The sequence below is a fragment of the Anomalospiza imberbis genome, chromosome 27 (genome assembly GCF_031753505.1).
Source record: "Anomalospiza imberbis isolate Cuckoo-Finch-1a 21T00152 chromosome 27, ASM3175350v1, whole genome shotgun sequence".
NCBI lineage: Eukaryota > Metazoa > Chordata > Aves > Passeriformes > Viduidae > Anomalospiza > Anomalospiza imberbis.
The window spans coordinates 3,017,409-3,043,386 of record NC_089707.1 but is presented as its reverse complement, the minus strand read 5'-3'; the positions used below and the strand labels follow the sequence as shown (position 1 = coordinate 3,043,386).

Genomic DNA, 25,978 nt, shown 5'->3' with positions numbered 1-25,978 from the left:
TTCCAAGAAGCAGAATTGCTTACCAGGCAGGGCACAGGTGGAGGAGAGAAAGGAGGGCAGGATGTAGGGTCACCCTGGAGGTTGATCTGCAGGCAGATCAACCCTGGATTCAGCCAAAGCCACTTCACCCGTGTGGGATTTGTTGTCCCTGTCCACAGAGCAGCAATTGTACAAGAATCACTCCCAAACACCTGCAGAGCCTGAACCACCCGGAATTCCACTGCCCTTCAGGCTCTTTTAAATGCCTTTGAAAATCTCAGAATGCCGAATGTCAGGTACTAAAATCTCTGATTTAGGATGATGGCTTTGGCACGAAGGATGGGCAATGTCCTGCCTGCAGAGCCTGGTCCTTCTGAGGACAGAAATTGATGTCCTGGGCAGTGGAGGTGTCTCCTGACAGGTATTTCACTGCTCCCTCAGGGAAGAGCAGCTGCTCGAGGAGACTCAGCCTGGAGCTGTCAGTGCAATGGAGAAGCAGAAGCTGGCAGGGCACTGCTCCAGGATAATAACGAGTGGGGATCTCACCAGACCTTAATCCAAAACCCCAGGCCTTGAGCCAAACTTCAGGCCTTGACTCAAACCCCCGACCTCTCTGTTTTTTGTGGTGACAGAGCACCCGGATGCACTGCTGGGAACAAGGCAGAAATCAGCAGTTTTTGCAGACGTTTTTCTGAAGCTGGAGGCGAGGTTACTCTTTTTATTGAACAAACAGCATCTGCAAACTGTTAGTCCTTTGAAAAGAGCCAGACAGCTCCAAGCAAGGGAACAAAGGGCTGGTGAAGTGCTTTGGCTCTCAGCTCGAGGGCCACCACCACTTCAGAAGCACTTGATAACACTTTGCTTCCTGAGCTCAGAAGCCTGAGCAAAACCCAGCATGGAGCCAGCTGCCAGGGTGGAGAAGCTGCTCCCAGAGACTGAGCACGAGGCCTCTGTGGGCACAGCCAGGGGCAGATCCGGGCACAGGCACTGGCATGAGCTGGGTGATGCCCCACGGGACCCATCACACGGTGAGATCTGGGGGCAAATGTCCCTGTGCACCATGCCACTGCACACCTCGAGGGAAGGGCTGCCCCGCTGGCTCAGCCAGGACTCCTTGAGGGATCAGGGGGTCCCCGAGGGGCTGTGGGGATGGAGGGGAGCCTGGCAGGGCCATTCACTTCAGGAATCCCTGGAGATGGGTTCATTCCTTGTGCTGGAAGGTTGTTGTCTGCAAGCATGGGGTCATCGCCAGTTAAACAGAGCTGGAAAAACTCATCAGCCAGCTTCCACAAGTGCATCTCTGGGGTTTTTGAAGCACAGCCACAGCAAGGAACGATGAGATAGCACCTACACCCCAGTCCTTGCGAGGGACACCCCTTCTCTCTGGGCTCCAGCTTTTATCTCCCTCTTCTGTGAACTCTAAATGACATGCAGTGTCTTTTAATCACGGCAGTGATCAGTGAGGATCCCTAAAAGTGTTCCCTGGAGGTTCAAGCTTCGTGATACATGAAGAAGGCCGGGGCTGTGAGCACGGTTTTTCGCCTGACCTCTGTGATCCCCAGTGTGTCCCCGTGGCCTGGAGGAGCTGGGCACCGTCCCCGGGCCCTTCAACCACCTGCTCCGGCCGGCGGCCCGAGGGACCCGGCACAGGGGCGCGGGACCGGCCCCCGCACTGCCCGGGGGATTCATTTCTCTGTGGGGCTGGAGCCGCGGGGCCTCACAGCGGCGGGCCCGGGGCGGCTCCGGCAGCGACCAAGCCCCCCAGCCGGTACTGGGGGAGCGTTGCTGCGGGCACCGGCAGCCTCCACTCTCCTCCCTCCGTCTCTGGGCAGGACGTGACGCGCACCAGGCCCCGAGCCCGCCCCAGGCCCGGGCCGGCCCCGACTGCGGGCCCCGAGCCGGAGCCCCTCAGGCCGCGCCGGCCCCGGCCCCGCCCCCGCGGCCCCGGCCAATCAGCGGCCGCCGCCGCATCCGGGCCCCGCGCCCCCTGCCGCTCGCGCTCGGCCATGGCGGAGGTGAGCGCGGAGCCGCCGCCGGGGTCGCGCCGGGCCCGGGGCCGCTCCCGGCCGGGCGGGCACAGCGGGACCCCCGAGCCGCGGCTGCCCGGGGCCGCCGTCCTGCGGCAGCGGGGTGATGGGCCGGCGCGGGCCAGCGGGGCGGGGGACCCTCGGGCCGAGGGACGCCGAGGCCCTGGGCGGCAACGGGCCGAGGGGCGGGGGCGGGCCGGGGCTGAGGGGCGCCGGGGCCGGGCAGGGGGCGCCGGCGGGGACGGGCACGGGAAGGGGCTCCTGGGCGGGACCCGGCGGGAGAGCCGGGGCGGGCGGCGCCGGCGCGGGCACCCCGCGGCCTGACCCGCGGCACGGGGCCCCGAGAGGGGCGTGAAGGGGCTTCGGGCCGGGGGCTGCGGGACCGCGGGTGGAGAGGCTGGGGGGAAAGGCCCGGAGGCAGAGCGGACTGGGAGCCCCGGGGCTGTGGCCCAGCAGAACCCGGCAGCTGTTTGGGGTCGCTGGAGCCGGGGTCAGGGGTGTGGAGCTGTTGGAAGGGGCTCTCAGGTGAGGGAGGGGCACGGAGGTCAGGATGCTGGGAATGGCAGAGGGCTGGGGAGCCTGTCGGGAATGGTTGGTTTGGGTGGCTAGGATGGTTCTCACCACGTTGCCTAGGGGCCAGAAGGCAAGGGGGGCCAAGTGGGGACTCCCCGCTGCCTCCCTGATTGCCATGTCGTGTTTGCCTTGGTGTCTTCCTGTGCTGAAACGTTCCTGCCATTGCTCCATCATACTTTGAGCTGGTGATGCCATTGCCCATCGAGTCTTGCCACGTCCCTCAAATATCCTTGACCTGCTGTAATGGCTGTTGTGACACATGCACACTTCATTTCTATGGCATGACCCTCATGGTGGGCACAACATGGAACAAGGGTGCTGGGAGGACTTCAGGGTATTCTGTGTCAGGATCTCAGAACCCCATTGGCACTGACAGCATCTTGTCTGAGGGCAGGGCTTCTCTTCCAGGTTATTTCAGCATTCTACACGAGGAAGGTGCTGCCTGGCCTGTTTGCCCACCCACCATGTTTTGCCTTTGATGGAGCACCAAGGTTGTTGCATTCACTTGTGCCAGAGTGTTGTTTGGGCATGTTTTTGGGCCAGAGTGCTGCCTTGGCACCCTGCACGGCTGTGGCTCAGAGAGGTCCGTCCAGGGGACATCCAGGAACTGTCACTGTCTCTTGGATGAGGTTTGGCTGTGGAGCATCTCTGCACACGTGTGATGGAGCCCTGATCTTCATGGGCAGTGCAGAAGGTGGTCTGTGTCTTGTGTCATCTGTTCATTCTTTGGTCTTTCAGAGACATAACTTGCAGGACAAATCTGTTTCCATCCCTGCTGCTTCCCTCTGGCTACAGCTGGGGTTTGTGGATAATGGCCCCATGGCCAAGGAGTGTGCACAAGGCAGAGGAAGTAGGAAAGCTTCTCACTGAATATGAAATATGTGTTAGACTGGCTCAGGAAACTATGTTAGTTATTGAAGGGTAGCACTGGAAAGGGAAATTTCTTTTTTTCCCTCACTTTTTTGCAAGAGTGGTTTCAGTCTGGAAGGTTTTCTCAGGGTAGACACAATTGGCCTCACGCTGGGAAACGACTTTGTCAGGGCACAGAGCTCAGACTCTGCCTCTGCCCTGTGCGTCCTGAGCTTCTTTCCATGTACTCCAAGCCTTGAGTCCACACCTAAGGAGGGAGTGCAGGAGTCACCCAGAAATACAAACATGAGCGTGAGTAGTTGGCCATCCTCAGTGTAACTTCTGACAGGAAAGTTACTCTTATGCCTGAGAAGCAGAAGGTGTGAGGAGGAAAGCAGTGCTGGAGATGGTAAAGTGAAATTAAAAGAATTTAATCTCCTTTTCTCCCCTCCCAAGATTAAATGACCCATGGGCATAGGAGCCAATTTCCAGCATCACAGTGCACTGGGAGAATAACTCATGGAATCCCTCACCAGCAGCAGGAGCAGGGACACCCTGGCCCAGAACCATTCTCTGTGTTTCTGGTGCATGCCATGCTCTTGCATTTCTGCCTCCTGTGTGGTGTTTGGATTTGAAGTGTCAGGCTGCACCTACCTCACCTTCAGACCAAGTAACTCCACATCCCATGGCCTTGGTAATCAGGGCAATCAGAAATATTCTGTCAACAGTTGCATTTTTAAGCTAGGTCTGCCTTTCTCTTCTATTCCTTTGACTCTTTTTTTCTGTGGTCTTCTGGATTTGTGAGTAATCTGAGGGATTGTTCTGTTCCACATGTGTTCAAATTTGGGCATGGAATGGGCCATTTGCTTTGTCTGTCACTTGTTTCTTGTTTCCTCAGCCCCAGCAGAGCAGTGCTGGTTATTCCATGGTGACTCCAGCATTCCCATTGCTCTGGTGCTCTGTTACTACTTCAGAGAATTAAACTCTTGATTAGTTACGGAATTGTCATGCTCCTCAGGCTGCTGTGCATGGCAGTCATGTAGTGGCCAATCCTCCTACTTTCAGCACCTGGTTATTAATAGGACATCTCCTTGTTCCTGAAGTATTCTTGACACCTTTTCAAGCCAGCCCATCCACGCCAACAGCTTCAATCTTTGTTTTCAGAGGCCTTATTGATCCCCAGGCAAGGAGGTGCCATTGATCTGCAGATCATTGCCTGAGCAAAGTGAGTTCTGTAGGTTGTCCAAGACCTGGAGGGAGTAAGGGTACACCACACCCCTTCCATGAAACCACACTTGTTTTCTTGGAAGGATTTATCCCAAGAGGGTTTTGTGCTTGGTCACATTCCAGCACAGCCCAGCAAAGGTACATTGACACTTTCCTGCCTTACAGAGCCATTTCCTGGTATGACCATCCTCAAAATGGAGTCTGTCCCCTTCTCCTTTCATCATCCCATAACTTCTCCCTTCTCTTTTTGTGTCCACAGTAGTAGAGCTCTGTCTGGAGCCAGAGTGGTCTCTGGGGGGATTATTTTTGGGGATGATGGACTGGAGGCATCTTCTTGGTTATTATGGAATTTCCAGTCTCTATGTTGGTAGCTGAAGGGACTTACTCAAAATCCACAGTCTCTGGTGACTTTTCTTGGTGAATACTTTGCTTTGTTGTTAGAGGATAGATTTTAATGTGAAGCTATACTGTGTTTTCTTAAATAATTTTTAAGAGGCTCCTATGGAAGGCTGTAAATGTCCTGGCTCCAACTGAGTAAGTGAGTAGTGATGGTGCACAGCAGAGATTGTTGATGGCTGAGTATCCTACAGAGATGTCACTGGGAACTTGGGGACTGACTCTGGGATTTTCTTCTGCAGTCAGGTGCTGTCAGTCACCCAACAGCTTTGGTTGTTTACCTGTTTGCTCCCTGCCTAGGCTGAACTTGATGAACAGCACTTCCATGCACAGCAGCCTGAGGAGCAGCAGATGTTCTGTCTGGGCTGTTTTCCTCAGCCCATGCTGCTGCCTGAACTTGTGACCGAGCACCAAATGCCACCCTGCAGGTGCCTGTTCTGGGGCTCTGCCTGGCTCAGCCTCTCGTGGTCCTGCCAGGCTCCTCCTCTGCCTGCTCAGCTGTTTCTTTGCTCCTGGGTGCAGTGGAGGCATCAGGGAGAAGCCAGGGTGTTGTGGCTGGCTGCTCTCCGAAGGGTCAGTCCCTAAAAATGCTGTGCTCAGACACGATGTGTGTGTTTAGAGTAACAGCTGAGGGTCCAGGTCCTTCTTTTAAGAGAAGATGTAAACCATGAAGGTCTGAGGTCTCAGAGTGGTGGGGGGATAAGTAGTGAAGGGAGTGTTGGAGGTAAAATAGATGGACTGGAAACACATGGACTGAGGGGAAGGTGAGGAGGCCGGGAAGAACTGTTCAGTACACCCGATGAGCTCTTTTGAGCAGCACAGTTCCTAACACTGCCCTCTGGGGCTTTGGGTAACTTTTGCTTTGAACTTCAAGGAATTGCATTTGCTGGTGGGTTGAAGTGGGTGGAAGGGTGGTGTGTTTTTAAGGACAGCTGTCTCAGCCATGTTTTTCTCTTTTCCTGAAGGCCTCTGTTGGCCGGCAGAGCCCGAGGGTGGTTCCATACCCAGCCCGTGGCCTATGTCCTGGAGAGCCTGCCCTTCAGAGCGCTGCAGGTACCTCCAGGCTCACCTCCCTCTGTCTGATGGTCTGGTTTCCAGAGGAAACAAAGTTACTGTGATCACTTCCCTTCTCCTTGCAACACCTCCCGAGCCTCTTGGTTGATTCCCATGCTGTTTGACAGAGGAGGAAAGGCTTAAAGATGCCAGAGCTCCTACAGGTGTCTATTTGATCATTCTTGAGTAAGGGGTGATTACCCTTTCCCCCCTTTTTTTCCTCACTTTTATTGGTGTATCCCAAGACCCCTTCCCAGATTTCAGAGGATTTATCCTCGTTGCAAGCGTGGTCATGGCAGGTGAGGCCCTGGCCAAGGACACAGGTGCAGTGGCACTGGCAACAATCCCAGAAAAACACCTCATGGAGCTGCAGGGAGGGAAAAGGGACAAAAGGGAAATCCATGAAAGTAGGAGATAAAAAGAAATATTTGGCCATTCTTGAGTAAGGGGTGATGCCAAAGCTCCTACAGATGTCTATTTAATCATTTTTGAGTAAGGGGTGAATTACCCCAAAAAGGCCCCCAGGTGAAGGAAAGGCTGCAGTGTGTGCACACATATTGTGACACCAGCAAATCCAGTGAGGAGTGAGATACAAATACCCAGAAAAGCTTCAGATTCAGCTTCCAGTCAGCTGTGGGACTCAAATGTGCACAGAAGCAGGCTTTGTGCTGATGAAGTGACTGCTGCCAGTGATCTCTGTTCCCCTGTGTTCTGCCTAATCTCTTTCTCTGGCTTATCATGTCTGCACACACACAAGAAGGGAGCATCCCTGGCTTTGTTGCATCTCAGGATTTGGTCCATGGTGGTGCTAGTGTCCAACTTCTTCTGATCCCTGCAGTTGTGTCAATGGGCTCAGCTGATCATCGACTGAACCTGGCAGAGATCCTTTCCCAGAACTATGGTGTGAGGGAAGAAAGGGAGGAAGATGATACTCAGGAGAAGCAGAAATCTTTAGAAGAGCTGGAGAAGAGTTTCAGTGCCTCTCAGGTAAAGGCAGCAGGGGAGGGGAAGGGAAATTACCTGGAGGATTTGCTTGTTTGCTGTGTGAAGCCCTGACTTCAGCTCTGGGTGGTCCCACAGAGACCTCAGTGGAACACAAACTGATCTTGGTGAGAGGGAATGTCTCTTCAGGCCAGGCACAAGACTGGTACAGGGATTTGCTGCTTCCATTCCTCTGCTTGAATACAGTTGTGCTGTCTGGCACCTATTTGAAATCTAGAATAAAAGATAAAGGTATTTTAAAAATGCCCTAGACTATATTGCTTTGGGGTGAATTCCTGGCTTTTCCATACCTTTGAGAGGGACAGGTTGCAGTGAGGCCCAGCAGTGACACCTGAGGCTGCTCAGAGCCCCCAGAGGAGCAGAGTTGCCCTGACTGCCTCTGCCTGTCTGTGTTCCAGCTGGTGTGGTGCTCTTGTGGTTGTTCTCTTCCTGATGCAGCTTTGTCCTCCTCTTGCTCAGAGCAGTGAAATGCCATTTGAGGAGCTGCTCGCACTGTATGGCTATGAGGCATCAGATCCCATCTCGGAGCAGGACAGTGAGAGCAATGACATCACTCCCAACCTCCCTGATATGACTCTGGATAAGGTGAGAGCAGCTCTCTGCCTGGGTGTCTGCACATGGGGTTGAGGCTGCCCCCATTTCAGAGGGGTTGGAAGGGGCCTGCCTGGTTCTGGTGTCCCAGTGAGAAACACAAGGTGCAGAACCATCGGTGTGAAGTGTTAAGAGGAGAAGGGAGAAAGGATATCTGTTTCAAAATGTAAAAACTTTGTATGGAGCTCTGGTTACAAGTATCTGCACACCCGTGCTGGTGTGTGAAGAGCCGGGGAAAGTTTGTATCTTCAAAGTTTGTGTGAAGCCATGGCTCCTCTTGTTCTAGCTCCAGTCTGTAGAAAGTGGAGGTTTTTTGGGGTTGGGGGTTTTTTCCCTTCTTCCTCCTTCAGGATCTTTGAGATATTTGCTGTGAGTGCAGCTCTACAGAAAGGGATGCTTGCTCATACTGTCTGGCTTCCATAGGAAGCCTCTCATGACACTTGTTAAAGTGCTTCTAGGGAAAATAGTCTGGGTGTGGTGGGAGAGTGAGAGAGAATCTGTCTTTGGACAAGCTGTGGGAGGGTGAAGAGATCTGTGGATGTGGCCACTGTTGGCCAAAAATGCTTTTACTCTAGGCCTCACTCCCCCTCGTATATTTTTTTAATTTAAAAATATTTTTCACTTTCTTGTTGTTGTTAAAAGGAACAAATAGCGAAGGATTTGCTTTCAGGGGAAGAAGAGGAGGAGACACAATCTTCAGCTGATGATCTGACTCCATCCGTCACGTCCCACGATGCATCGGACTTATTCCCAAACCAGCCTGGCTGTATGTGTCACTAGTTCCTAAGTAGCTGCTGTTCACTTTTACATATGATGTGCAGGGGAGGGTGAGAACGGTTCTCTTAATTTTGACAGTCTCCTGACATCAGATTTTCCACTTTTCCTCCTAGGGACTGTCTGCATGGCAGAGGCGTTACCGGGCTTTGGGTAGGACAGGACAGAGCGTTGATGAGCTGTGGGATGAGGGGAGAACTTTCTCAGAATACTGAGAGAGTGGGAATTGTTTTGCTGCCTGCTGTAATTGCAGCCTGAAAGATCAGTACCTCATCTGACATCTCTGCAAGTGAATAAATTCAGTAGTAGTAATGGAGTGATGTGTTGTGGAAGTTCCTAAATGTTGGAATATGTGGGAAGCCAAAGCACGTGACAGGGACTCTGCATGAAGTGATGTTATCTCTTCTGCTGTTTTGCAATATTAAGGAGTCTGAGCTTCCCCAGGTTGGCCATCCATGTGGCAAGTGTCCAAATTCTTTTACTTAAAGTAAGAAAATTTAAAATACAGGTAAGTTGTCACTGTAGACCATGCTGAAAGGGACTTTAGGACAGAAAATGAAGGGAAGGAGAGGGAACGTAAAGGAACAGAATAAAAAATTTGTAACTACAGATCTTTTCCTTGCCCACAAAGCAAACAACTTCCTTGCTGATGAAGACAAAGAGCCATGTTCATCACCATGTGCTTCCTCCATGGCTGAGGACTCAGAGGTGGATTCCATCCCATCCAATGAGTGTAAGAAGGTAAATGACCTGAGTGCGCTGGGAAGGGGCACTCCTGAGTTTGAAAAATGCATGACACCAAAGCACTATGCTATTTCCCCAATTGGCTTCCTGATGCCTTGCATTTTGTGGGTGGCAGGGGCAGATGTGGGTTACAAGAGGGGTTTTTAATATAATCTTGGAATTATCTTCTGTGTCGGATAAGGGAAGTAAGTCTGTTGTGCCTTGGTAAATTAAATCTGCAGCCTGTAGCCCTATAAAGGTGAAATGCTGTGCAGTATTCCCAGCAGGATTTACTGAGAAAAATACTCTTTCTAAAGAGAGGAGCAGGCTTCCAAATTCATCCTGGCTGTGAAGGTTGCAGGAGAACTTCTGCATTGCTTTATTTCCAACCTTAGCTGCTTGCCATAGATCCTTTACATTAAAACTATGTAAATGCTGAAGGTCCCCACAGTATCATCTGGTTGGTAGTAAATCTTCTTTGTTACCCTATAAAATAGTCAGGGTTCACTAGAAACAATAGTGACAGAGGGGGCTACCAGTAAATAAATCAGCCTTGTAGTGGTGTAGTCCCTAAATCATGAAGTACAGCCTGCGTGGAGCATTTCCCATTTCAATTTTCTCACCTCTCTGTCGTGGGATTTCAGGAGATCATGGTTGGACCTCAGTACCAGGCCACTGTTCCCATCCTCCGTTTAAACAGGCACAGACAAAAAGGTAAGGCAGCCTCTTTTTTGTGCCTGGTTTGGGTGTAGGGCTGCTGGCAGGGGGTTCTGATGGGCTCTGGATCTCCAGTCCTGCTCTGGACCTCCAGGCCCGGCAGCTTTCAGTGCTGACATTCAGATTTACTGGCTGAAACGAGCTTGAATTAATAGGACTGGGAACACGGGGACAGAACTGGTGAAGCTCATTGAGAACTGGGTTGGTGTGACAGGAGGGGGTCTCAGCTGTAGCCGAAGAGAAGGAACACCCATCTGGGGATGCTGTGATTTATTCTCTCTGACATCTTCCTTAAGCAGTGAGTTAGTGTCATTCACTGCTCCCTGGAGGTGATCTGTTTCTGATTTTGGGATGTCTGCAGACTAGGCAGAGGTGCCTTGATTTGCAGATTGTGTCTAGTAATGAGTGCAGTATGAGTGCCAGCTTGTTGAGCTTCTGGACAAGAAAGCTAAAATGTTCTTTATTTGCCAGGATTAATTAATCAAAACAGCAATCTTTGAGAATATGATAACAAAAACTTTGTCAGCCAACCTTTCTGAAACAATGGAAACAAGCTGAGCCCGTGCCAAAGGCCCTAAAAGAGATATAAAGAGCTTATCTGCCTCCAAAATCAGGAGGGAACATCCAGTGCCTTGAGAGATGTTTGTCATCTCTAGCGCCGAGTTGGAGTACCAAGCAAAGATTTCCTCCCTCCTCTGTCTCCCCCATGCATGTCCGTGCAGACCACTTCTCAAAAAGCAGCAGAATTCTCTGTTTGATTATCTTATTTCAGTGCTTTTTCTGTTAGCCTATGAGAATGAAGATCAGCTGCTTTGGGACCCAAACATCCTCCCTGAGAGGGAGGTGGAAGAGTTCCTGTACCGCGCTGTGAAGCGGCAATGGGACGAGCTGTCCGGCAGCAGCTTGCCAGAGGGAGAGGTGGTCAAGGACAACGAGCAGGTGAGCTCAGGCCTTCCTGCAGCCCACACAGACCCAGGTGGTGCTGGCCCAACAGTGCCACGTTCCCCACAGAGGGCAGAATGAGGTCGAACTCCACTGATCCTCATGAATAAGTGAGGCTGTGTGCCCAGCTGCAGTCTGGGGAGGTTGGTTACCCTCCCATTGGGAAGACTGGAAAAGTCAGCAGATCGACCATTTCAGAGCAGCTGTGTTTACTTCCAGCTAGCCAGGTTAGATTCTGGTGGGACTGCATCTGTTGAGTCCCAGGGTTTGTAATCCAATGCCTTAAAAAGTGGGATAATCTCTGCTGGTGGTCAGGCTGGGGTTAGCAGCAAGGTGGCTCCTAGGAAATAGAAGTTCTACGAGACAAATGCGAGTCATGAGCGGGCTGATTTGTGGTGTGGTGCTCAGGTACATGCTGTGAGTGATTTCCTTCTGTTTCCCAGGCTTTGTATGAGCTGGTGAAATGCAACTTCAATGCAGAAGAGGCACTGCGGAGGTTACGGTTCAACGTGAAGGTTATCAGAGGTGAGGACCCCCCTTATTTGGGTTCATCAAGGCACATGCAGCTCTTTCTAGATTGTACACATCTCCCCCAACTCTTTCTTTCTGCTACAGATGAACTTTGTGCCTGGAGCGAGGAAGAATGTAGAAATTTTGAACATGGCTTTAGGGTCCATGGGAAAAACTTTCACCTTATCCAAGCAAACAAGGTAAGGCTGCTCCCCCCAGGTGAGGAGCAGGGGAAGGAGGCAGGTGCTTGGGCACCAGAGGTGTGCTCTGGGCCTCGGCTGACACAGGGAGTTCAGGATGGCCGAGTTCCAATCCCAGGCTTTGTGTTGACTCATGCCAGCAGGTGATGGGCTGTTCACTGCCCTGCTCTGCCTTATTTTCCAGGTGGGAGAAGTCACAAACACCACTGACCTGCATGAGTGATGTCAGTTAATTACTGATTAGCCCTTTCTGGAGTCTCAAAAGTTCTTTCCAAACTCTCAGCCCTTGCAGTACTTCTGTGAATGAGTGAGTTGAGCATGTGGATGTTTCGTAAAGTCCCCTGGGGTCCTCTAGAATGGCAGATGCTGTCGTAGGGAGAGCTGGGCCCCGGGACATGCTGCTGTGCTGGGAGTTGGCAGAACCAGAGAGTCCAGTTCTACCACTGGTTAATTGTAGGCATGTTGACGCTGGCCAGTGACAATGGATGCAGGTTTGCTCTCTCTGCTAAGTGTGCTGCTGCTGGAAGCACAGGAAAGTCCTGCACGAGTGTGTGTGGCCCACACGGGTCTGTGACAGCAGCTGTGTGCTGTGGGGAGTTCTTTCTCTGGCCACCTCGGAAACCTCAGTACGTGCTTCTGTTCTGCAGCAATGTGTCCATAGCAATGTAAATCTCTGTAATGCACTTCTAATTTTCTGTGCTGGTTAAATGGGAAAATAGCTCCTTGCTCCAGGAGATGCACCTGGATGGGGGTGCCTGTCCTGACTGGGGTGTTTCTCCTCAGGTCCGCACGCGGTCGGTGGGCGAGTGCGTGGAGTATTACTACATGTGGAAAAAATCCGAGCGTTACGACTACTTCACTCAGCAGACTCGTCTAGGAAGGAAGAAGTACGTCCTCCACCCTGGAGCCACGTGCGTGGAATATTCTCACACTAAAATTAGTAATATTAACCTCCCGGTGAAGATTCCTGCTGCAAAGCACCTCCGCTTAACAGACTGCGCTTTCTTCTCCAGAAGGTTTCTCGGGTGGGAGGATGGAGGGATGCACGGGGTGTGCTCCGAGCACAAACACTCAGTTGGTGTGGGGAGGGAAGATAAAAGAACTGTGGACTTTCTTTTCCTTTTCTGTGTGTCGAAAGCAGTTTTGTTTCAATCAAATGCATCCACAAAAGACTGGGGACAGGGATTCAGAGCCGACTTGGTGAAAGAGCTCATTTTGATGAGGTTTTGGGAAGGGAGACTTTTGAATTCAAAAATGCACTTATTTCTGGTGGTTTGGAACCTAAATTAATTTCCCTTTGAGGCAAATTCTTCCCTTTGAAATGTATGCTAATTACAGAAGGTACTTTTCAAAATACACCTTTTCAAAAAGGTTGAAATGGAAATCTCTTAATAGGTCAAAATGAAATATTGAAGCTGAATCAATTAAAAACATCAGATGAAGATGAAGGCTTAGATTTTTTTTTTCCTAATTCTGATGCAACACAGGAAAATACCTGTGTTAAAAAATCTTAAATCTTCCCAGGGTGGGAAAATATATTCTCAACACTTGCGCTTTGCTGGCACACTAAGGACCCACTGCAGTCATTCCATGAAACTGGGTGTTCCCATGCATTTATTTCCCTTTGGAACAGGCTGAGGCTCACAGAACTGGGGGCAGAGCTCTTTAGGTAGCTGGAGAGCCCATTTTGGTTTATCATGAGCTGGTCTTGGCCACAGTTACCTGAGATCACCTCCTCAGGGCAGAGTCTAAACCAGGCTCTGCAGAGCAGGGAGGGATGGACATTCATTCTAATGATGTCTCCACAGTCCCATTGCCTTATTTGTTGATAGGTTTTAATCCCAGTCACCCTTTCTCCTGCCTGCATCTCTCTGCTCAGCAGGTGGTGGCAAGGCTCTCTCTCTTTCCCCACAGGGATTTCACTGATAATGACCTGGATGGGGTCGAAGTGGAAAACACGAGTCGTTCTCGGAGCTCCCCACCAATTCCCTCTGCAGCTGGCTGCCTGGATGCTCACTTTGGTCAAGATCAGATAGCAATTGAGAGCACAGGTAACTCCTTTTTGTCTGTCTGCCATGAAGTGTCAGCAGAAGCTGATATTTTCTGTCTCTGCATTGACCAGAGGTGACTTTATAAAACAGTTGTTCCTGTGTTGGGCTTGGAGAAGTGGTCTAGCTCACTCCCAAAACAAAAGGATTATGCACTGGGCACCTGAATGAGATGCTTCCAAAGCACTGACACAGGCAGCTCCTCCAGAGGCTGGCTTAAGGCCTCAGAAGTCTGGTGCAAGCTGCTTTCGCACAGAGCTGGCTGTGAGAAGATCTGCAGGGAGCCCCACATGGGTTCATTCCCTCACGGTCCTAATGCAGATGAAGGGTTTGTGTGGGCAGCTCCCAGGGGTTGTTGGCACGAGGGGATAGGATTTAGGGTTTGGCTTATCTTGCAGTGTGTCTGTGAGGTTTCCTTTAATTTCCATAGAAACACTGATGGCCTCCCATCTGCTGTGGGCATCTTGCCTTCCCTCGGTAGGGGCTGACGGGGGATCTTGGTTGCTATAACAAAGAAACACTTGTGCCATCTAACAAATACTGTTGGGATTAAGTGGGACTGACCTGGGTGTTTGGGCATTGTGGACTCACTGTGGCTTTCTCTTCCTTGTCCCCCTCTCTGTTCCCTCCTGGCTGTGCCCACCTGAGCAGAGCCCCTGAGCGTGGAGAGCACGGCCTGCAGCCTGGGCAGCATCAGCGAGTCGGGGCAGGGCTACGAGTGCAGCACCCCCTCGGAGACAAACTGCTCCTTTGACCCCTCGGAGGAGACGTCCTCGGGCGCTGTCCCTGTGCCCTGCCCACGCCACACTGCCACCCCCTCTGAGCCTGAGCTCTTTGCTTTGCCACCCGCGGGACCAGGACTGGCAGAGAAGCAGGAGACGTTGCAGAACTCTGGTGAGGCAATAACCATGGACTTCACTCTCCCTGCAGACATTAACGAGGGGTTGCCTTTAATTGCTGGCCCTGTGGATTTGGACAGAGACCCTGAGGCAGTGGTGGCCCCTGCGCAAGTGTCCTTATCGGTCACAGATTTCGGTCTCATTGGCATCGGAGATGTAAATCCTTTCCTGACTGCTCATCAGGCTTGCCCAGCACCTGTGGCTCGGTCAGAGCCTCTGTCACAGTGAGAGTCTCCAGTCACAAATTTGTCACAGACCCAGCAAGGACTTTGACCTGACTGAGTGAAATTCTGGAACTTCCACTGTCCTGCAGGGACAGTTTGGAGCTGTTGGTCGGAATCCGTCTTTCCATCCTCCTCGATCCAAGGCTACAGTGAAACCAAACACCTTTCTGCTCCAGCGTATCCTGACACAATTGTGCAAAGTGGTGGCTGGCTTTCCTGAGTGGGGAGGTCCATCACCCCCCTCCTACGTTGACCACGTGTCACCCTGGGTGATGCCAGTCCGCTCAGAGAGTCCCTGCCTTGGGACAGGGGACGTGTCCCTTGGCCCCAGTGGGACAGTCTGAGGGCAGAGGTGCTTTGAGAAGAGGGATGTGTCACCATCATGGTGAGGGTGCAGGCTGGGGGTCTGAGAGCTTGGCAGGGCTGCAGGGCAGTTTCCTGCAGAGACGGGCACGGCGATGCCAAGGGAGGCTGACGAGTCTTGGCCCTTCTCCCACGGGCAGCGTGTTGCAGTAGGAGCCACTCACCCTGTCCTCCTCCCAGCAGCCGTGGGTCGTTACAAGCAAGCACAAGCTGCTTCCCCCTCCAGCAGCCACGTGTTCTGACTCTCCACCAGCTGCAGGTGGGACGTGGCCTGGCCCAGCCCTCGGGCAGAAGTGTCAGGTTTTGGAAAGGGATGCTGTGTGTGCAGCAGCATCGTGTGCACTCAAGTCCTTCTCACCTTCCCGTGCAGTGCTGGGCCAGGGAGAACTTCTGTGGGGGGTAATGGGAGTTTCTAGACTCAGAGTGATGCTGGCCAAGAGCTGTGGCACTGCTGCTGGCAAGGGATGACCTGATCTTCTCTGAGCTGAGGTGCCAGAGGGTAGAATGCAGGTGAAGACATCTGTAACTTGCCAGGTTGTTCCAACAGTTTGTCAGCAGAGGGAGGAGGTTGCTTAGCTCCCAGGATGCCTGGGACATGGGTTCTAGCACAGTCCCAGGCAGGGGAGCACAGCATCCTTGGGCATCTCTGCCCCTCCCTGTGTCACAAAACAGGCTGTTCTGAGAGGAAAGTGTGACTTTTCTGCCATGTTCAGGGAGGTGCCAGGTGCTATGCAGAGCCACGGAAGCCTGTCCTTGGGTGTGCTGGAGTCCAAAGCTGCTTCACTTCCCAGGTGTGTTCCAGGTCTGGGATTGGCCACTGGCTCAGTGTGTTCTCATTCTCCTTTTCCCATGCAGGGAATGCTCTCCACTCACCTGCTGGGCAAGGATCTGGTGCAGACAGAGCTGTGGTTCCTCCAGATGTGTTCTGCAGCTGGGAAGGGGCTTGGGTTGAGGGTTTTGGTAGAGGCTTTGGGGCTGTGACTGTGCACTTGGCTCTGCTGCCAGTGGATTTGGCAGGTACCTAAACCCAGGAGCCTGCATCCTCCTTTTACTTGGCCCTGGGAAGTTGTGCCCAGCCCTGCAGCAGGAGCATCGAGACAGCATCAAACAGCCCCATGGGGTGTCAGGATTAGACCTTGACTCATCTCCTAAGCCCCAGATCTGGTTTGTGTGCTTTAGCAGGGGTTTGCTTCAGTCCCCAGCTCTGTGCTGGGAGGTGCTGAGCCCCAGGCACATGGAGCTGCCTTCACCTGGCATGGCTTTGTCAGCCAGATGTGGTGAGCAGAGGCCTCCCCTCCAGCTGCTCCTGGCTGCTGGGAACAGAAAGCAAACACGAGTGCCTGCTCCACAGGGGAACTGCCCAGGCTGTGATGCCCCTTTTCTGGGGGTCAGAGGAAGCTCCTTGGCTGAAGGGAGAAGAGGAGGCAGGGTGAGAGCACAGGCAGTCCTCCCAGGGAGGGCCAGGCCTTGGCATCTCCTCCATCGGCTGAGAACATTCTTACTCTTCCTGAAACCATTTTTTCTTTTGGTTTATTTCAAGCCCTAGTGAAAGGAGAGGGGAGCTGGCTGAGGCAGAAATCTCTTTATGTCCTTCAGTGTTGTTTACAGATTTGCATGGGGTCTTTCAACATGAGTGCAGCGCTTTTTCCACATAACTTTGAGGGAGAGGGGTGAAAAAGGCTGGGACAGGGAGGGGGAGGAGGTTTGGTTCTGGTGTTTTTTGGTTTGTTTTTTTTTTTTTTTCTTTTTTTTTGGGTTTTCTTTTTTCCTTCTTACAAAGCACATTCACTTTGAGCTGCTCCCAATGCTGGACTCTTTTCTCCCTTGCCCCCCCAGCCCTACACTGTGAAGTGACACTGCCTTGAAGGCCCCTCACCGTTATTTATTTAATTAAAAACCTAATTTGAAAGTGAGCCAGAAGTCTGTCTTCTTTCTGGAGGCCAAGATGCAGCAGCCCAGTGTATAATGATGGCAAAACAAGAATAGGGGTCCCTGCCTCTGCTGTGTGATCCTCTCCTGCCCTCCACAGGTGCTCTCCTCCAGGCAGGGCAGGATTCCCTGTGCCAGGGATGCCATCCCAGCCTAGGAGGAGGCCCAGAGTTTTTCCCTTCCATGCTGCAGCTGGAGGGAGCTGTCTGTTCCTCTCACAGGTGCCCCAAGTCCTCTAAAACCCTGTCAGCCTCTGCCAAGTCTGGGGTGTTCAGAGGCAGGGGTGCATCCAAACTTCAACCAGAAAAAGCTCGTGGAGGCAAGAGGAGCGTTCCTGCTGCTACTGCGTTGTGTTTCCCCACCACGCAGTCTCTGTTCCACCGCAGACTCCTTAAATTCTCTTCTCCTTCTGCCTGCCTGCCTGTCCCGGGTCTCCCCTGAGCGCTCCAGCTCTGCAACCCCAGCTCTGCCCCGCAGAGGTGGCTACGAGGGTGGGCACAGCCCAGGGCAGGAGGGGTGGGAGCGGGTTCCCCCTTCTTCGAGGCCCCGACGAGCAGCGGGAACTGCGGCTGTGCATGGAGCCTTCGGCTGGGACCGCGGTCCCTCCCCTCCATTGCATCCTTCCACACGAAACGGTGGTTTCGGCCCAGGAAGCCGAGCAGCAGGACCGGATCCCTCGGCCTCTGCAGACCCCCGGGGGGGGCGGTCCGGGCCGGGTTCCGCCGTCCCCCGGGAACCGGGGCAGGGTCCGGGCCGGGTTCCGCAGCACCCCGGGAACCGGGGCAGGGTCCGGGCCGGGTTCCGCAGCACCCGGGGAACCGGGGCAGGGTCCGGGCCGGGTTCCGCAGCACCCCGGGAACCGGGGCAGGGTCCGGGCCGGGTTCCGCAGCACCCCGGGAACCGGGGCAGGGTCCGGGCCGGGTTCCGCCGCACCCCGGGAACCGGGGCAGGGTCCGGGCCGGGTTCCGCCGCACCCCGGGAACCGGGGCAGGGTCCGGGCCGGGTTCCGCCGTCCCCCGGGAACCGGGGCAGGGTCCGGGCCGGGTTCCGCCGTCCCCCGGGAACCGGGGCAGGGTCCGGGCCGGGTTCCGCAGCACCCCGGGCTCCGGGGCAGGGTCCGGGCCGGGTTCCGCCGCCCCCCGGGAACCGGGGCAGGGTCCGGGCCGGGTTCCGCAGCACCCCGGGCTCCGGGGCAGGGTCCGGGCCGGGTTCCGCCGCCCCCCGGGAACCGGGGCAGGGTCCGGGCCGGGTTCCGCAGCACCCCGGGCTCCGGGGCAGGGTCCGGGCCGGGTTCCGCCGTCCCCCGGGAACCGGGGGAGGGTCCGGGCCGGGTTCCGCAGCACCCCGGGAACCGGGGCAGGGTCCGGGCCGGGTTCCGCCGCACCCCGGGAACCGGGGCAGGGTCCGGGCCGGGTTCCGCAGCCCCACGGCCCGGCTGCAGCTGCGGCTCTCGGACGGCAGAGGGCGACACAGCGCCGCGCCCGGGACCCGCCCGCGCCCCCGGGACCGCGCCCGGAGCCGCCGGGCCCAGCCCGGGCTCCGCTCCCCCCGCGACAGCTCCGGGCCGGGCCGGTCCCGGGCAGCACCGCTCGCAGCCTCGGCCCCCCGTGGGGCAAAGTCGTGCGGGGCCGTACGGAGCTTCCCCTGCGCGCTCCAGCGCGGGGGGTCCGTGCCGTGTCCTCGGGAGCCCCACGCTGTCACAGCTGTGTCCCCACGGTGGCCCGGCCCGGAGCCCTCCCACACCCCGGACTGCTGGAGGCTGTGATGAGGAGGGGGGATTTATCAGCGGTGAAACAGAGCGTCTTAATCTTCACATCTTCTCCACGACACAGCCTGGGCGTCCCCCCTGCTCTCCTTCCTCGAGGCTCTCAGTTGTTTGCCTGGGGTCTGCAGGCAGCATGTGTGGGGCAAATCCTGCCCCAGCGGTGTGCCAGGGCTCCCGCGGCACTGGAGGGCAGGAGGAAAGCTGCACCGGGGCACATCAGGGCAGGGGAAAGCTAGCCCGTGATTCTGTCCCCTCTCCTGAAACTCCAGGGTAGCCCGAGAGCGTTTCCAGATCTCGGCTTCCCACAAACAGCCTTGACATTCTCCACAGGCCACTCACGCTGCACTTCAGTCACCCGCAGTTATCAGCCATGGGTGGTTTCTGTGTTATTTGCTTCCTTCCCGACATCCGGCATGGAGCAAACAGCCGGGATGCGACTGTCCCTGCTCCCACCAGGGAATTGCTGTGGGACCTGTGCTCCAGCCTTTGCTCCTGTCCCCATTCTGGCTTTCAGCATGTCCCCAAACCCAACGGGAAGCACCGGGAGCCCGCAGGACGTCGGAGGCTCAGGAAATACAGCCCAATGCCTCAGCGGGTAAATCAGCCCCTGTCCCACCCTATGTGCTCACACCGGTGTCTGCGGCATCCCGGACGTCCCTGCTTCCCCTCAAGAACCCATCTCACCACGAGCCAGCCTCACATCTACTCAAGCCCCCACCAGCGCAGACAGCACGTTTCAGGGGCAGAATTTTCCTTTTTGCCCCTTTTTTTTTTTTATATTTTATTTTCTCAGGACATAGGCCCGAGGCGGGTGGGACTCGGGAGGCTCCCAGAGTGGCGTCGCTCGCTTTCTTCTCCCCCTTCCCCTTGGCGCAGCCACGGGAGGGAGCCGAGCCGAGGCGGGGAGCCCGGCCAGGCGGGGTGGGCACCGGGGGACTCGGGAAGGCCGGAGCCGCGGACACCGGAACGGGGCCCGAGGAAGCGGCGGGGGGCGAGTGGGGTGTGGGTCCAGAGGAGTCCCTGCCCCGCCGCGCCCCACACCTGCCCCGGCCCCGCCGCTCCCGCCCCGCCCCGGCCCTGGGCGGGGGCACCGGGTCCCGCTCCGCCCCGCCCCGCCCCGCCCGGACTTTACCTCCCGGCCGGGCCCGCGCCGTTCCGGGCCATGTGAGCCGCGGGGCCGGGCCGCGGGGCCGCACCGGCTGCGGGATGGAGCGCAGGAAGGTCTTCGTGGCGCTCGACGTGCTGTGCCTGGCGGTCGGTGAGGGCTCCGTACCGGCGCCCCCACCGCGGGCGGCTCCGGAGCGTCTCCGCGTCCCGCCGGTGCCCTCGGTGGGGCTGGGCTGGGGCCAGGTCCGCGGGAGGTACCGGGGGTCCGCGATCCCGCCGCGCGTCTGCCCGCTCTGGCCCCGTGGCCGGTGCCGCCGGGCCGGGGGCAGCGTGGCAGGCACCTGCCCGGCCGATGTCCGGCGCTCCGGGCCTCCGCCGAGAGCCACCGGCGGCGGCGCGGGCGGGCTGCGGCTCCCGCCCCAGTTCCGTCGGGGGTCCCGGCTCTCGGGGCTGTTCCCTTTCCCGGAACGGTCCCGCGGGGGGTGGGAGCCCGGTCTGTCGCTGGCCGGGGCGCTGCGGGAGGGTCCCTCGGCTCGGGCGGCACCGGGACGGTTTCGCCGCCGCCGCCCTGGCCGCCTGCCCAGCCCGGCGCTCCGCGGGACGGAGCGGGGCCGGTGGGTTCGGAGCACCCCTTCTCGGACCCCCTCTGCCCCGCCAGTGCGGGGAAATGTTTCTAAAACTGCCGCAAGGAAGTAACGAATTAAGACGAACTAAAAATAAAGGCCCCGATCGCGATCGCGGCTGGAGCTTCCCCGGCTGCGGGGCGGGGGGAGGCCGGGTCCCGGTGCCGCTCGGAGCGCGTTTCCCTCCTGTGGGCCGGTGCTTTATATTTTTAGGGGAGCTTTTTTTGGAGGATGAAATTATCCAGAAAGAAAATTGGTGTCTAATTTGAGCTGAAAATGGACGTCTGAGGTGTGCCGGGAGGAGGCGGAGGAGGGACTGGGGCCGGTTCCCTGCCCCCGACAGCGCGGCGGGGGTGGCGGGGCAGCCCCCGGTGCTTCATCGCCGTGCTCCCTCCCGCTCGCTCGGTGAGCGCAGGAGGCGGCGGGACCCCCGGGGCGGGGACGGGCGGGGACAAAGGTGCGGGCTCCCGGGAGGCGGAAACCACCGGGAAAGGCGGAACTGGGAGAAGAGCCCGGCCTAAGGTGGCCTCCGGGGAGGAGGGGGGACGCTTCCCTGGAGAGCGTCCTGGAACCCGTCCTTGGCTGTTCCTGAGCAGGGATGGAGCAGGGCAGGGGGGCCCATTCCAGCGGGGGGCTGGCACGGCTGCTGTGCGGCGCACAGACCCCAAAACCCCTCTGGATCTCGGGGGCAGTTCCGTCCTGGGTGAGCTCGCAGCTGCCCGTGGCTGGGGCTGCAGTGTGCTGGGTGGAAAAGCCTCCTTGCCCAGGCTGACCCAGCCAGCACAGCCTCTCTCCAGAGCCCCGAGGAGCCGGGGGAGAGAAGAGGCTGATAGAAACAAGGGCTGTGGGATGATGAGGGGAGCAAGCCAAGTGTAGTGGAGTCCCGTTGTGCCTGGACTGGGTCATGCACAGCATCTCCCAGCACTGGCTCTCCTGGTGCTGCTGTGAGGGTTCTGCTGGGACCATTTGGGGGCCCTTCCCTGCTGTAAAACAGGTTTACAAGACGCCTGTGCTCATTAATTTTATCAGCTCTGTCTTCCTAGGCTGGGCAGTGTGAGGAGAGGGCACAGGATCAGGCCTTGCCACCGTTGTGCCTGGGGAGGAGTGGGGCAGCCGTAGAGGCTCTGTGGGTGCCCGTTTGTGGCTGTCTCGTGTGGTATCTGGGTGCTGCAGGCATCTGTGAGCTCTGATAGGGCCCTATCGCTCTCAGGGCAGTGCACTGGTGGGTTCAGGTCCTCCTGCCCTGGGTACAGGTGGCTCAGGACTTCATCCCTAGGGGGATCCCTCCCTGGCATTGGGGAGCAGGGGCTGAGGGATGAGAGATGGGTGGTGCTGTGTGCTGGTGTGGAGCCTGCTGGCTGCTGTCCCCAGTCCTCACCTCTCTCTGCCTTGCAGCGTCTCTGCCCTTCATCATCCTGACTCTGGTGAACTCTCCCTACAAGCGAGGCTTCTACTGCAACGATGACTCCATCCGCTACCCCTACAAGGCAGACACCATCACCCACGGCCTCATGGCCGGGGTCACCATCAGCTGCACTGTTATCATTGTAAGGAGCTGCCACCCCCTTTTCCTCCAGGACAGGGTCATGCTGACTTGTTGTATCTGGAAGCTGGGGCTTGGCACAACCACCTCCAGAGCCCTGGAACGGCAACAACACCCTCAGCTTGAGCCCTGCTCTGCCTGGGGGCAGGAGCTCCCACTGGAGTGGCGAGAGCCACATCCCATGGGATTGATTCCCTGCAGGGAGGGGGAGAGGGCCCGTGAGCTCCTGTGGCAGGCAGATGCCAGGGGCTCCTCTGCCACAGAGCCAGAGCATCCTTCACCCCTGGGGAGCTGCTCAGCAGCCCCCAGCCCTCACCTCTTCCCCCTGGTCTCTGCAGATCTCATCAGGAGAGGCGTACCTGGTCTACACCGAGCGTCTCTACTCCAAGTCAGAATTCAACAATTACCTGGCTGCCCTCTACAAGGTGGTTGGGACCTTTCTCTTCGGGGGAGCCATCAGCCAGTCCCTGACTGACCTGGCCAAATACATGATCGGCCGTCTGCGGCCAAACTTCCTGGCTGTCTGCAACCCTGACTGGTCCAAGGTGAACTGCTCCATCTACGTGCAGCTGGAGAATGTCTGCCAGGGAGAGAGCAGGAATGTCACCGAGTCCAGGTGAGCCATGGTGCCACAGGATGTGTCTCTTCCACCTGCCCAGCAGTGCTGGGCTCACAGTGGCAGCCCCAGATGGGAGGCTCTCCTGTTGCAGGGCAGAGCCTATGGAGTGGGTTAGGGGTTTTGTGGGGACCAGCTGGGGGCTTGCTCATGGCCTGACCCATCCCTTTTTGCCCCACAGACTGTCCTTCTACTCGGGACACTCTTCCTTTGGGATGTACTGCATGATGTTCCTGGCGGTGAGTGCCATGCCACGCCACAGGAAGCCCTCACGGGTCCCATGCCCCAAACACCCCATCCCTGGGCTGGCTGCTGACCCCTGCCTGGGGTGATTTCTCCCTTCTTTGCCACCCAGCTCTACGTGCAGGCCCGCCTGGTGGGGAAGTGGGCCCGGTTGCTGCGTCCCACCATCCAGTTCTTCCTCATCGCCTTCGCCATCTACGTGGGCTACACCAGGGTGTCCGACTACAAGCACCACTGGAGTGATGTGCTGGTGGGGCTGCTGCAGGGGGCTCTCATTGCCGTCCTCATTGTGAGTGTCCCCAGTGCAGCCCGCTGCTCGGCTGGGCTCCTGCTTGGCCTGACACAGGCGTCCCCAAAACCGTCCTTCCCCTTGTTCTTTCCCAGGTCCACTACGTCTCTGACTTCTTCAAGCACCGTCCCCCGCGGCAGTGTGAGGAGAAGGACCCGGAGCGCAAGCCCAGCCTGCCCCTCACCCTGAGCGACCCCGACCACAATCACTACAGCTACCGGGGTGCCCCGTGAACCCGGACTGCAGCCCTGGCCCCTGCCGTGCTCCTGGCTCCGGGGACAGCTGGCTCTGTATTGACCATTGGCTCCACGGCTCTGGTGCCTCTGGCTGACACGAGTGGGACAGCCCTGCCTGTTCCCACTCCCGCAGTGCCACGGCTCCCCGTGCCCGTGGTGCTGCCGGTACCTGGCGATGCCAGCGCCCTGCCCGTGGGGAGGGGATGTCCTCCCCCCCTGTGCGTCTGAGTCACATCCCAAGGCTGCTGTCCCAGCCCTTCGTGCAGAGGAAGGGAGGGAGGGGAGGGTGGCACGTGGGGGTGGATTTATTGGGCTGGCAAAGCACACTGAGCGAAGAGCAAACTCCTTGGGAAATCTGAGATTGCCTGGGCCGAGTGTGTTGTCCCCGTCAAATTATCCAGCCATACAAGTACAAATCCTCACAGGCGCAGAGGGAGCAGGACAGCTTCTGGGCTGGCTATACTTTTTTGGAAAGGATTAAAGCAATCCAGAGCTCTTCTCTGCTCCATTGATTACCTTTAAGAGCAGTCCTGCCCGCCAGCAGCTGCTGTGAGCAAAGGGTGCCTGGGCAGGCTCTTCTCTGGCTGTGCCCAATTCTGCAGTGCTGGGAGCCAGAGCTGTTTGCCCCCTGCCTGCTTCATGCCTGGCTTGGGCAAGGGGCTGCTGCGCCAGCCTTTGTCCCTCCTGCAGCTTCAGCTGATGCTTTAGGGTGTGTGGCGGGGTTAGGGAGACATTTTCTGTGGTAAAGGAACATAAGTGGGGATGTGGAGCTGTCCAAATGTCCTGGGAAAGTGGGGGCAATGGGTACAGAGCAGTCCCATCACTGACACGTGGCTGCCTCCAGCACTGCAGTGCTCTGGGTCTCTTTTTAAAATACATGCATTTTCATTATGATGTTGTTTTTAAATTAGATCATACTTAAAGAATGTCTGTGTCAGGCCTGTTCTCTTTTTTCATGGATGCTCCTGGCCTTGGAGTGGATGGGCTTAAGTGTTTGGGGTTTCCTTTTCCTAGAGAAAGGTGTCTGAAGCCCCTCAGCTGTAGGTGGGGGCTGTCAGGACTGCTAAGCCATTCTCCCAGTTTCACTGGGAAAGGTGGGCTGGAGCTCGGGCCAGGTGCTCCTTGCCTGTGAGGTGTCACATTCACGGGGGTTGTGCTTTGAGCTGAAGAAGAATTGTGGCCAGCGTGGGGCTCCAAGAGCCATCCCAGCCAGGTTCATCCTGGCACTGCCTTTGCCCTGATCCAGGAGCCTCCTGCACTCCCCAGCATCGCGGCCCTGCTTGGCGAGGGAGGAGGAGGGAAAGCAGGGAGAGGCTCTTGGAAAAAGTGACGCCTTGTGCCTGCAGCTCCCTTGGCTGCCCCGGCAGCTGAGCAGAGGGAGGGCAGGGAGGGAGCTGGGAGCCTTGCAACAGCTGACCTGTGTCCCTCTGCTGCCCAGGGGCTGTGCTGGGGACAGGTGACAGGGCCAGCCTGGGGGCACAGGGCCTCCTGACTGCTGGGAAGAAACGAGGGACACTGGGAAGCAGCACCCTGGAAGCCTGAGGGTGCCCCCAGTCCCTTTGGGGGTGGGATGGGCAGTCCCAGGGTCAGCTCTTGCCCACGCTTGGCGAGTGCATCTCCTCTGTCCTGCTGGGAACAGCAGGAAGCCCTGGGCTGGCTGCGTGGTGTTGATGTGCTTGTGCAGTGTGGGTGACTCCAGTCTAGACAAGCCCTGATCAAAAACAACCTCCCTGTGTGGAGGGAACTCCCTTTCCCTGACGCTACTTTTCTGTTTTCCTCTAGAGCTCTCTTCCCACAAGTACTTCCCTGCACCCCCAGCAGGGTCCTTCCCCCATCCCAGCCCTCCAGGCTGGTTGTTTAATATCTGTTGGTGTAAAACAAAGCTGGAGGAAGTGCCAGGGCAGGGCAGCTCTGCCGCAGGGTTTGCAAACAAAGCTCTGCAAAGGCTCAGCAGCTCCTGGAGTTGGGCAGTGAGGCACAGCCCAGGTTTGGGAGCTGCCTGCTTGATTTTCCTTCGGCCTGGCGGTGCCCAGCAACTGCCCCATTTCCTGGCACTGCCTCGACAGCTCCTCTGCACAGCCAGGAACGTGCCTGCTCCCTTCCCTGGAGATCTGATTGCGCCCCTTGGATGCATCTCTGGAAAAACCAGCCAGGCCACAATGCTGCAGTGTGTGGCTTCGAAGGGCAGGGCTGGCTGTGCGTGTTGGGAGCTCGGCTGCTCCATCCCCCGGCTCACAGCTGTGCCCTGCTGCGGGATGGGCTGAGACCTGACCAAACTCGTGGCATGCCAAGCCACATGTAAGCTGCAGGAGCTCCCAAGCCACGTCCAGGCACAGCAGCCTGCTCCAGGTGTGCTCCCTGGCCCATCTCTGAGGGACAGGGATGCTGGCAAGGGGCTGCCTGTGCTGGCTCCTCAGCCCCAGGGCTGCCAGCAGAGCAGCTGGGGAAGGCAAAGCAGGTCCCTTGTCTGCTGTGAAGTTTGGGATCCATCCTAGACCTGGTTGTGGCTGAATACCACAGCACCCAGACA

General features: G+C 56.7%; 2 protein-coding genes across 10 annotated transcripts; both read left to right on the top strand.

Moving 5' to 3' along the window:
* The first annotated feature begins 1,931 nt into the window (after window positions 1–1,931).
* Window positions 1,932–17,010, top strand: MIER2 (MIER family member 2). Of its 7 annotated transcripts, none has more exons than XM_068174187.1 (13): window positions 1,932–1,994; window positions 6,017–6,104; window positions 6,943–7,091; window positions 7,566–7,691; window positions 8,340–8,463; window positions 9,103–9,212; window positions 9,839–9,908; window positions 10,699–10,850; window positions 11,297–11,378; window positions 11,469–11,563; window positions 12,347–12,579; window positions 13,478–13,614; window positions 14,263–17,010. In XM_068174187.1, the coding sequence occupies exons 1-13, from the start codon at window positions 1,986–1,988 to the stop codon at window positions 14,736–14,738; spliced, it is 1,851 nt and encodes a 616-aa protein (XP_068030288.1). In that variant the 5' UTR covers window positions 1,932–1,985; the 3' UTR covers window positions 14,739–17,010. The 7 variants fall into 7 exon arrangements, with proteins under 7 accessions (XP_068030288.1, XP_068030287.1, XP_068030289.1 ...); XM_068174186.1 differs by having other exon boundaries at window positions 10,684–10,850; XM_068174189.1 differs by having other exon boundaries at window positions 1,933–1,994; window positions 12,347–12,474.
* Window positions 17,011–19,890: 2,880 nt separating this feature from the next.
* On the top strand, window positions 19,891–24,374 carry PLPP2 (phospholipid phosphatase 2). 3 transcript variants are annotated; one of them, XM_068173745.1, is made up of 6 exons: window positions 19,891–20,049; window positions 21,917–22,068; window positions 22,403–22,680; window positions 22,862–22,919; window positions 23,036–23,212; window positions 23,308–24,374. In XM_068173745.1, the coding sequence occupies exons 1-6, from the start codon at window positions 19,998–20,000 to the stop codon at window positions 23,443–23,445; spliced, it is 855 nt and encodes a 284-aa protein (XP_068029846.1). In that variant the 5' UTR covers window positions 19,891–19,997; the 3' UTR covers window positions 23,446–24,374. The 3 variants fall into 3 exon arrangements, with proteins under 3 accessions (XP_068029846.1, XP_068029848.1, XP_068029847.1); XM_068173747.1 differs by having other exon boundaries at window positions 19,901–20,045; XM_068173746.1 differs by lacking the exon at window positions 19,891–20,049 and adding an exon at window positions 20,440–20,810.
* The last annotated feature ends 1,604 nt before the right edge of the window (window positions 24,375–25,978 follow it).